The 12,311-nt window shown below is 46.0% G+C and overlaps 1 protein-coding gene across 1 annotated transcript in view; it reads left to right on the top strand.

Annotated features, from left to right (window-relative positions):
* The window catches only part of PTPN11 (protein tyrosine phosphatase non-receptor type 11), a 151,744-nt gene that overhangs the window by 51,866 nt on the left and 87,567 nt on the right, over nucleotides 1-12,311 (top strand). The window contains exons 10-11 of the mRNA XM_073625934.1: nucleotides 6,435-6,566; nucleotides 6,723-6,877. Of these exons, the coding sequence (XP_073482035.1) occupies nucleotides 6,435-6,566; nucleotides 6,723-6,877 (287 nt within the window). The remainder of the gene's footprint in view (nucleotides 1-6,434; nucleotides 6,567-6,722; nucleotides 6,878-12,311) is intronic.

Raw genomic sequence — 12,311 nt, 5'->3', positions numbered from 1 at the left:
CTGCTTTTTTGTTAGCAGTAGATGTGGGAGAGTTTTATTGAAAATGAAAGGAGCGAAGTGAGGAGACTGAGCCATGGCAGCCAATCGCAACTTGGGAAAAGATGTATTGTGGCTGGTTGCTGTGAGTGCTGCACATTGTATCTTACACTGAATAACTTTGACAATGTAAGATAAATGCCACACTGCGCTCTATGTTGGTAGCAACCTCCTGTTGGGAACACTTTTGTGAACACTGTAATAAACACCTTAAAATGTGTACACATGTATCTGTCCTTTTTTTTTAATAGCCCTATTAAAAAAAAGATCATTAACCTGTCCATTTATGATAGTTTTTTTTTTTTTTTTCCCATTTCTATATATTATTTTAAAACTGAATGTTTTTGGTCCATTTCTTTCTGATGTGAGGAAGGAGCTGAAAATTATTTAGGGCAGCCCTCAAATTTTCCACTCGCCTACTCACATTTTGCGAGTGGAAAATGAGGGCTGGCGAGGAGCTGGGCTGCCTGGGAGTGGTGGGGCGAGCACCGCCGGGGTTGACCGGGAGCCATTCTCCCGGTGAAAGAGTGCATGGAGTCAGAGGAGAGCTGCGGGATCACCGAGCGGTAAAACACGCTGTAACAGCTTACATTGAAACTGTCTCTGCTCTGCCCACTCTCACACAGCCCCGCCTCCTCCTAACCCCGCGCCTGTAATAGACAGAACGCGGGTCCAATGCTGGGATGCATTTTGTCTATTACAGGCGTGGGGTTAGGAGGAGGTGGGGCTGTGTGAGAGTGAACAGAGCGGAGACAGTTTCAGCTGTAACAGCCTGTAAGCTGTTACAGCATGTTTTACCGCTCGGTGATCCCACGGCTCTCCTCTAACTTCAGTCATGATCCGGCCACCCCTCTCCGCCCTGGCAAAGCTGCAAGGGGGCACGGTGAGGCTGCAATGGGGGGCACGGTGAGGCTGCAATGATGGGCACAGGTCACGATGCATTGATGGGCACTGGTGAGGCTGTGCTGAGGGGAACTGATAAAGAAGTTGTTAAAATTTATTTTTGTAACTTAATTCTGCATAAAACATTTAAATGTAATTTCATGAGATAATTTACGATGGCGTGATTAGGGGCGGGGCAGGGTAAGGGTTGAGTGGGGCAACTGGTGGCGAGTAACCCTTGAGACCTGGCTAGTAGCTCAGGAATTTTGGGCCCTGATTTTAGGGGATTGCTAAAGCTGGCCATGCAGGAAGGAATCAGATTTTTTTTTTTTTTAAATTGATCATAACCTCAGCTGACAGGCACATCCATTATTTATATGTACTGTATGGGTTGGGGTTGCACCTAGCTAGTCTTACATTGTAAGCTCCAGCAACTAAATGCACAGTGTTTAAAATTGTCGGCACCCTGTATTTACCTGTAATAAAATAAAATGCAAAAGTGCTCACATACAATAGATAAGAAGGCACAGACAGCAAAAAATCACTCCGATTTTCAGGGAAGATCCAATGCTTATCGGTGCTTAAGGAGGACTAATTAAAAAAAAGGATGTGTTGATACATAAGGTCCTTTTAGAGTGGATGTAAACCCTATTCATGAAATTTGACCTGTGCACATATATCTGTAGTGTTTACTAATCTCTCTCCAAAGCGCTGAGTCCGTGTCTTTCTGCTGCTTCGTTCCTCTGTTATCAGCATGATAACTTCTGACAAGTTCTGTAACATAGGAGATAAAAGCAGCTGAAAATTTGGGAGGTTGCTATTAATAGATTAGCAGAGAGCTTGTCTATTCACAGCTCTTCATGCTTCTTTCTTCCTCTGCCTATGTGAATGAGGGGTGTGTGCCTTTCCTGCAATCAGCTGTCACACAGTGTATGTCAAGACTCCCATCCCACTACTGAAAGAGGAAGTAAAAATTCTAACACAATGTTCACTTTCTAAAGAAAGCTGAAGACAGCAGCTATATACATGTATAACTTATGTAGGGAGATTTGTTCCATCTCTGTGTATCATCTAAGGCTATTCACTTCACTGGGTATAGGAGAGGGTTTACATTCACTTTAAGTCAGCCATAGACGGTTTAGCTCAGATCGGCTAAGATTCAAACCCTGTATGAGCAGGCTATATGTACCAAAGTTGATCGATTAATCAACTTTGGGTGCAACTAGCCTGTCGGATTTTACATGCGATTATTGCTAGGTGCTAATATAGCTGCTAGTAGTAATTACTGGGTTCTTCCGGTGGGGACAGCTCCCCGCCCCCCTGCCAAGAGAACACAATGGCTTCCTGGGAGGGATTCCCCCATCGGCACTGACTGTGTTGATGGGGGAACCGAGCGATTTTCTTTGTTGCAGGAAAGAAAATTGCTCCATCTATGGCTGGCTTTAGTGGTAAGACTATTTATTTGTCTATTATAAAACCCTGAGACAGGCGTGTGGCTTTCAGATGGCTTTCAAAGTCCCCTGTTTAAAGATTACCTTTGTTTACTGCATGTATGATTTTCTCTGAAGCACCATAGCAAGAATTCTGCTATGTTTATGCCATTAGTTATAATTTGTTCAAGATAAATGCAATAAAAAAGCACATTATTGTGCAAGAACCCTTAATGCGCCTCAGCTGTTCGGTTACAATGTTTGTTTATTTGCAATTAGTCTTTAAAGAGGGAGTCCCGTGAAAAAAAAAAAAAACTGTAAAAGTCAGCAGCCTCAAATACTGTAGCTGCTGACTTTTAAAAAAAGGACATTTGCCTGTCCCAGGGTCCAGCGATATTGGCACCCGAGACCGAATCATCCCTCGGTCCTTGGGTGCTGCTGCCGCCATTCTCTGTAAGGCAATCAGAAAGTGAAGCGCTGCGTCTTCACTTCCCGGTTCCCTACTGTGCATGCGCGAGCCGCGCTGCGCTTCCTAACTGGTCCCCGCTGTCTCTGGGACCCACACGTGTGTGTCCCAGGAGACAGCGGGGTGGGGATGGGAGGGGGAGTAGACTCCCATGGGAGTCTATGCTGGAAGTGGGTGCAAATACCTGTCTTAGACAGGTATTTGCACCCCCCTGAAAGGTGCCAAATGTGACACCGGAGGGGGGGGTTCCGAAAAGCGGAGGTTCAATTTTTGTATGAACCTCTGCTTTAAAAGTAAAGCTACTTGGAGGATTGGGTTGACTCACTGTATGTTGTGGTTGCTGCCTTACAAAGAATAGCGTATACACCCTCACATGAATGGGCTGCCTTTAATGGAAAGCATGTTAACAGCTTTACAGAAGCCAGAATGCGAATGAATGTGCTGTTAACCTTGCAAAGTTTAACCCCTTCATGCCTAAGGGTAAAACAAATATTAATGCCTATGCACAATTTTGCAACTTTGACATGTGATCATAAAACCATACATATCATTACAACTACTTTTGTGCATCCAAGATTATACCTTGTTTTTTTTCAGGACAAATTGGGCTTTCATTTGGTGGTAAATGGTAATGGATATCTTCTGATTTTTTTTTTTTTTTTTTTGAATACTGACCCAAAATAGTAAAAAATATATATATTTTTTTTAATCCAGCTGTTCATTTCTTGTAACTACCATAGCCTACCACCAAATAACAACCCAAAATAAATTCTCCTGCTCCTGGCGATAGCAGCGATACCACATATGTGTATATATGTTTATAACCGTTTTTGTTTGTTTTTTATCCTAGCTAAAACACACTGACACTAATTAACCAAAATATACTGACCCTGACCTTTACTTGACGCAAACACTAACCCTGGCACTGACCTATTATTATTATTATTATTATTATATTATTTTTATTTATTTTTTTTTTTTTTTACACACACTTTTTTTTGCAAAAGGAGTAAGGAGAGAGAAAGATACAATGTATCTTTCCATGCCATTTACAGAGAGAAACACGGGCAGCCTTCATTGTCTGACAAATCGGAAGCTACTACAGCGATCAGGTGACCTGGAATCGTTCTTACAGGACCTGGGGCACTTGGTGAAACCCCGATCTCTGTGCTGGGAGCACGCTATGCCGCGTGCTCCCAGCACAAAGACAGGTATGCATATATGCGGCCCCACGGCAAAAAGCTCAGTCCAGTGAGGCATATATGTGTACTGTCGGCGTGAAGGGGTTAAAATAAGTTCTGGGTGGAGTTTTCCGTTTGGAATGTCTATTTACAGAATTTGGCACCCAGAGGCGGCTCTCTAATTAGGCAAATTAGGCTTTCGCCTAAGGTCTCGCGCTCCTAGGGGCTCGCAGACGCCTAATTTGCCTAATGTGTGTGTGGAAGTTGGAGTGAATGTCCCCTGGTCGGTGACCCCAGGGCCGTGTTTATGGCTGCAAATAGTTTTCCACAGCCAGGGGGCGGATTGACCACTTAATCACTTCCCGAGGTCCTAGGGTCAATGCTTTGTGGCTCCATGTACTTCCCCTCCTCCAGCTCTTCCGCTTCTGCCACGCTATGCGGATCTCCTGCAATGTGCAGAGCGTGGCAGCTGAGCAGCTCCCTGATCCACTCTCCAGGACAGATGCTGACAGTCTCTGTAATGGAGGAACCTGCCAGAGCTGGTGCCTGGCGATCGGGGAGCCTGTCTGCGGCTCGTGGTACAGCTTGACGGACGGTCCTGCCGATACAGAAACATCCCATGACGTCACCCCCCCTGACCGAGGGTGCCCCGAAATTCACTGTTGCCAGCCACCCCACACACACAACCATGATCTGTATATCATCCGGTATATGATGCCACCTACTGACCACCAGTCATACATTCATCCCACCTGTACCCCTCTGCCAGCTTCCTATCACCCCACCCCTGTCATCATCTCACCTGTACCCCTCTGCCAGCTTCCTACCACCGCACCCCCTGTCATTTTCATCCCACCTGTACCCCACTGCCAGCTTCCAACCACCCCCCTGTCATCTTCATCCTACCTGTACTCTATTGCCAGTTTCCTATCATCCCCCACCCCCATCATCATCATCATCCCACCTGTACCCCACTGCCAGCTTCCTACCACCCCCCGTCATCATCATCATCCCCACTGTACCCCTCTGCCAGCTTCTTACCACCCCTGTCTTCATCATCCCACCTGTACCCTACTGCCAGCTTCCAACCACCCCCCTGTCATCTTTATCCCACCCCCCTGTCATCTTTAGCCCGCTCACCCCGCCAGTCCCTGGGCGGGCGGGGTGAGAGGGCCGCCACACACTGGGGTAAAGCCATGGAGATTCCAGCCAGCTGTAACAATCCCCCCCCCCTCACACTGTGAACATCTCATAAGCTGCAGCCAATAACAGGCTCTAATGTCATCCTAATCCTAGCCTTCTCCCAAGTTGTAGTTCTCCACACTACACACTGGTCAGCCATTACCTGCGCTCTGCAGAGACTACACCTCCCAGAATGCACTCTTGGGCGCTCAAAGCGAATGTCTTGGTTTCTCTTGCTTGTAGTTGGGAATGGAGGAGTGTATAGAGGGGGATCATCTGTCTGTACCCTGTCTGTGGCGGGATCATGTGAGGTTGTGGCTCTAGTGTTTGGCTGCTGCAACATTGTGGTGTTACTGTGTTAGCCGGGTGAGAGTTTGCTTGTCATTACCATTACCATTAAGACCATCTCCTTTATCATGTCTGCAGTCTCTGACCATCTCTTGTATTATAGCCGCACAGTCTCTGACCATCTCCAGTATCATGTCTACAGTCTTTGAGGGGGGGGGGGGGGGGTACAGAGGAGCCAAGAGTGGGAACGCTGCTAGGGCAGGGGTCATGGGAGGAGTCAGGTGTGTGTGGACTGTGGAGAGGAGAATATTGGATGAGGCCAGAGCCGCCACACTGGAGCTCAGAGAGAACTGTCTGACTGAGCCCTGCACAGTACACCTAAGAGAAGGTCAGTGACAGAGCCACCAGGCCAGTCTGAGGGGGGAGGGTCACTGATGTAAGGGGGAGTGAATACACTAAGGTAAGGGGGCACTGATATAAAGGTTCCCCCTTATAACAGTAACCCCTGCACCCTTACATCAGCGTTCTCCTTTATACCAAAGTCTGCACCATTCCCCCTTGCATCAAATTTCCCCTTTCACGGTAAGGGGTTCTCCTGCAGACTCTGATGTAAGTGGGAACTGTGTGCTGGCTGGATTGTATTAACCTGACCTTGATGTTAAATGGAGAAATATGGTTTTTGACACTTTTTCTATAACTTAAACACATTGCTAATATACCCTATGTTTAATGATATTTGATTGAAGAGTAATTGGTTAGAGAAAATTCTAGAAACTATGTATACATTGTTCATATGATTTAAGGCTCTTAATATATGCAATTTATACAGTTAATTTCTATCGCTTTAATTTTTTTTCCCATTATGGGCGTGAGTGGGGCCTCATATCTAAGATTTGCCTAAGGCCTCACAAAGTCTAGAGCTGCCTCTGTTGGCACCTATTCAAAATGGAAGGTTTATTTGTTTTCCAGAGTAAATGTGTTAAATACTGGCCAGAGGAGTGTGCCCTCAAGGAATACGGAGTTATGAGAGTGAGAAATGTCAAAGAAACGCCATCTCATGACTATATATTAAGGGAACTTAAACTTTCAAAAGTAGGACAAGTAAGTAGAGCATTTTCCTTTTTTTTTATTTATTTAAGCAATGAGCAACACCCGTGGTAGCTGTTTGCTAGGTGTAAAGTGTATTTTTTTTTTTTTCATTCAGCTTTCCCCCGTGATATTGTCAGTTAACAAGATAATTCTTTTATATTCATTAAGGCAAACAATGAAAGGACTGTATGGCAGTATCATTTCAAAGCTTGGCCAGATCATGGAGTACCTACTGACCCTGGCGGAGTCCTGGACTTTTTAGAAGAGGTTCACCATAAGCAGGATAATATACAAGAACCTGGACCTGTTGTCGTTCACTGCAGGTAAAATGGAATTTGCAGACTTCAGGCTGTCCTTGGGTTACATACAAAGGTTCTGTAGGTTTGTTCTTAAATTGATTATAAAGTCTCTTTAACCCCCCCCCCCCCAAAAAAAAACAAAAAAAAAAAACAAACATGTTATGCTTTTACCTCTTATGTGCAGTGGTTTTGCACAGATCAGCTTGGATCCTCCTCTTCTCAGGTTCTTCCTTCTGTGCTCCTGGTCCCTCCCTCCTGTCGAGTGCCCCCACAGCAATCGGCTTGCTATGGGGGCACCCGAGCCAAGCTGCAGCTCCGTTTGTCCATTCAGACATGGAGCTGGCGTTTGGCCCCGCCCCCTCTCTCTCCTGATTGGCTAACTGACTTTGACAGAAGCGGGAGCCAATGACGCAGCTACTGCATCTCAGCCAATCCCAAGGGAGTGTCGCAATCAGGCCAAGGGACTCGTGGACAGAGATGGGGCCCAGGTAGGTAAGAGGGGTGCTAGGGAGGCTGCTACACATAGAATGCATTAAGATAAAAAAAATCTGCCTTTACAACTCCTTTAAGTTGAATTTGGATTTGGGTTGTTGTGGAAACAAGAATTAGTGCTAAAGCATCAGTGGAGACACCTTTTCCCCACGAGGACTCTTGAAGGAGTGAATTTCCCATGCTTTTCCAATTTTTTTCAAATGTGAGATTTTTTTAATCCACTGCAACCACAGCACACACAGCTCATTATATTTTTGAACAGAAGTATCTTAAGAATGTGCTGTGCAACTTTTTATCTTTGATTGCTGCATTACCAATTGGAATCTAACATCCCCAGCAGGTTTGCATTTGACTGATACATGTGAGAAACTTCCTAAGGCCGGGTTCAGACTGGTACAACAAACGCTCCGACATTGGGAGCTCATGTCGCATGTTTCTCTATGAGAGCCGTCTTAACTGGTCCGACACAAGTCGGTCCGACTTAGAAAATGCTCCCTGCACTACTTTGATCCGACTTTGATCCTACTTCAGCCCATTAAATATCACTGAAGTCGGATCAAAGTCGGTTTGCGGTCTTAACTGATCCGACTTTGGCATGCGACTTGTGCTCTGAAAAAACGGCGTGGGGGTCCCCCCCAAAATCCATACCAGACCCTTATCTGAGCACACAGCTTGGCAGGTCAGGAAAGGGGTGGGGACGACCTAGCGCCCCCTCACCGAACCGTACCAGGCCACATACCCTCAACATGGGGGGGGGGGGTGGATGCTTTGGGGCAGGGGGTCCTGCGCCCCCCCCCCCAACCACCTTGTCCCTATGATGATTATGACAAGGGCCTCCTCCCGACAACCCTGGCCATTGGGGCTTATCGGAATCTGGCCCTTCCCATTCACTTAAAAAAAAAAAAAAAAAAAAAGTGGCTGACAGCTGATCACATGGTAAGGGGCCAGGACCGGCCCCTTACTCGGATCTGTGATCATCCGAGAGTCTCTTTGACTCGGTGATCACATCGCGCACACCGCTCGCCCCCACAGGGGAGGACGTCCCATGACGGCCTCCCGGAAATTGAGGTCCGCGCTGTAGCCGTCATTCGGCTATGGCCCGGACCTCAAGTGGTTATAGTAATTTATTAAGGCAGCTCTGTCGTCTCTTCTGATCTCTTCTCCCCTCTCCGGCTCTTCTGCCTCCTCAGCTGACTTCTGCCTTTTCTTCTTCCCTCTCCGGGTCTTCTCCGCTGATGTCTTCTAGCCCTCTCCGGTTCTTCTCCCTCTGTCCGTTGACTTCTCAGCTATCTTCTTGCTCTTTTGCCTGATCTTTTTCGCTGTGTTCTCCCTCTGTTCTTCCGATGTTGACTCAGTGCTCTCTCCCGCTCTAATGCTGGGTGCGCAGTGTGCCACTAATTATATTGGAATGGGACGGGGTCACCGGAGGCTCGCCCCTTATGTCACCATCCTATCATGCCCCGGGTGGTAACATAAGGGACGGGGCCTCCGAATGACATCACCCGGTGACCCCGCCCCATGCCAATATAAGTAGTGGCACACTGCGCACCTAGCATTAGAGCGGGAGAGTGCGTCGAGTCAACATCGGAAGAAGAACAGAGGGAGAAAACAGCGAAGGAGACCCGGCAGAAGACAGCGGACAGAGGGAGAAGAATCGAGAGAGGCAGAAGACGTCAGCGGAGGACACAGAAAAGCCAGATAGGGGAGAAGAGATCAGAAGAGACGATGGAGCTGCCATAATAGGCAGTGCTAACCATGAATCGCATGTCCGTCATATACAACCACAGGATCCTTGGATGCAGAGATGATCGCGGGATGACGCCATATACATGAAAAGCTCGTCCTATACGTATGTTACGTCCAAACATCGGGACTTCCTCCCCCTACTGAGGAAGTCTCGAGGTTTGGACGTAACGTACGTATAGGACGAGGTTTTCACGTATATGGTGTCATCCCGCGATCATCTCTGCATCTAAGGATCCTGTGATTGTATATGACGGACACACGATTAATGCGCGATTTAGCACTGCCTATAGTGCCATTTTTGTAAGTGCAATACTATACCTTTTTCTAAATAAATGTGAAGTTTTAAATGGAGAGCACTAGATCTGTGTGCTTTTTCTTCCTGCATGTATGCTATAGGGATTGGAAATCTAATAATTCATTCATCCATCTAAGTAAGTAATCTGAGGAAGAGACATTTGAAGCAGCAGCAGTTTGTATTCATCCCCAGAGAGGGAAAAATATGTGGTGAGACCTACTGGTAATGCAGGGGTCACAGCAGTGAGGTGAGAGGCTAATCTCCAAGGGTGGAGGATTCACACTTTGCATTACATTTCACATTGGTGATTGGAGTGGATTCAAATTGGATATCGTTTTCTTTGCCTTTTGATATTTTTGGATATACATTGGACTATTTTTTTTTGTACATATGTTTTTGCACAGTTGTTTGCACTTTATTATTTCCTTCTTTGATATTTTTGGATATACATTGGATTATATATATACACACACAATCTCACAAAAGTGAGTACACCCCTCACATTTTTGTAAATATTTTATATCTTTTCATGTGACAACACTGAAGAAATTATACTTTGCTACAATGTAAAGTAGTGAGAGTACAGCTTGTATAACAGTGTAAATTTGCTGTCCCCTCAAAATCAACACACAGCCGTTAATGTCTAAACCGCTGGCAACAAAAGTGAGTACACCCCTAAGTGAAAATGTCCAAATTGGGCCCGAAGTGTCAATATTTTGTGTGGCCACAATTTTTTTCCAGCACTGCCTTAACCCTCTTGGGTATGGTGTTCACCAGAGCTTCACAGGTTGTCACTGGAGTCCTCTTCCACTCCTCCATGACGATATCATGGAGATGGTGGATGTCAGAGACCCTGCGCTCCGTTTGAGGATGCCCAACAGATGCTCAATAGGGTTTAGGTCTTGAGACATGCTTGGTCAGTCCATCACCTTTAACCTCAGCTTCTTTAGCAAGGCAGTGGTCGTCTTTGAGGTTTGTTTGGGGTTGTTATCATGTTGAAATACTGCCCTGTGGCCCAGTCTCCGAAGGGAGGGGATCATGCTCTGCTTAAGTATGTCACAGTACATGTTGGCATTCATGGTTCCCTCAATGAACTGTAGCTCCCCAGTGCCAGCAGCACTCATGCAACCCCAGACCATGCTTAACCGTAGGCAAGACACAATTGTACACACTATTTGTACTCTTCACCTGGTTGCCGCCACACACGCTATACAGCATCTGAACCAAATAGGTTTATCTTGGTCTCATCAGACCACAGGACATGGTTCCAGCAATCCATGTCCTTAGTCTGCTTGTCTTCAGCAGAATGTTTGCGGGCTTTCTTGTGCATCATCTTTAGAAGAGGCTTCCTTCTGGGACAACAGCCATGCAGATCAATTTGATGCAGTGTGCGGCGTATGGTCTGAGCACTGACAGGCTGACCCCCCACCCCTTCAACCTCTGCAGCAATGCTGGCAGCACTCATGCATCTATTTCCTAAAGACAACCTCAGAATATGACGCCGAGCACGTGCACTCAACTTCTTTAGTCCACCAAGGCGAGGCCTGTTCTGAGTGGAACCTGTCCTGTTAAACCGCTGTATGGTCTTGGCCACCGTTCTGCAGCCCAGTTTCAGGGTATTGGTAATCTTCTTATATCCTTTGCCATGATGTGCCATGTTGAACTTCCAGTGACCAGTATGAGAGAGTGAGAGCGATAACACCAAATTTAACACACCTGCTCCCCATTCACACCTGAGACCATGTAACACGAACGAGTCACATAACACCGGGGAGGGAAAATGGCTAATTGGGCCCAATTTGTACATTTTCACTTAGGGTTGTACTCACTTTTGTTGCCACCGGTTTAGACATTAAAGGCTGTGTGTTAATTTGAGGGGACAAAAAATTTACACTATTAGGCATCATATTCACGAGGCAGATCCGCTGCCTCGGAGTCTGCCTCTGTCCACCAGCTCAGTGGGAGATCACTCCGTTGATCTCCGCTGAGCCGTCGGTTGACAGGTCCCTCTCTGCTCACTGAGCGGGGAGGGGCCTGTCGAGCGCCGCTGCCTCCTATGGAGAGATCGGACGAAAATGGACATCATGTCCATTTTCATCAGATCTCACCCAATCCGATCCGCCAGGGACGGATGCAAACGTAGGGGCATCCGTCTGCTTTTAGCGGATCGGACCGGGTCGGATGTCAGCGGACATGTCACCGCTGACATAGACTAGCTTGGAGCCCCCATTCAGGTCCGCCATCAAAGACATTAATGGCTGTGTGTTGATTTTGAGGGGACAGCAAATTTACACTGTTATACAAGCTGTACACTCACTACTTTACATTGTAGCAAAGTGTAATTTCTTCAGTTTTGTCTCATCAAAAGATATAATAAAATATTTACAAAAATGAGAGGGATGTAATATATATATATATATATATATATATATATATATATAATTTGTATAGCGCTACAGATGCGAACTGAATCGCCTCAAGGCACTAGATCCGTCCTGTGTTGTCCAGCTTCTTAGAAGAGGTAGGTCTTGAGTTTCTTTCTGAAGGCCTACATACATAAACATACACAGTGGGGACGGAAAGTATTCAGACCCCCTTAAATTTTTCACTCTTTGTTATATTGCAGCCATTTGCTAAAATCATTTAAGTTCATTTTTTTTTCCTCATCAATATACACACAACACCCCATATTGACAGAAAAACACAGAATTGTTGACATTTTTGCAGATTTATTAAAAAAGAAAAACTGAAATATCACATGGTCCTAGGTATTCAGACCCTTTGCTGTGACACTCATATTTTAACTCAGGTGCTGTCCATTTCTTCTGATCATCCTTGAGATGGTTCTGAATCTTCATTTGAGTCCAGCTGTGTTTGATTATACTGATTGGACCTGATTAGGAAAGCCACACACCTGTCTATATA

Source organism: Aquarana catesbeiana, linkage group LG01 (assembly GCF_042186555.1).
Source record: "Aquarana catesbeiana isolate 2022-GZ linkage group LG01, ASM4218655v1, whole genome shotgun sequence".
NCBI classification, from domain to species: Eukaryota; Metazoa; Chordata; class Amphibia; order Anura; family Ranidae; genus Aquarana; species Aquarana catesbeiana.
This window is presented reverse-complemented; position numbering and strand designations above follow the sequence as displayed.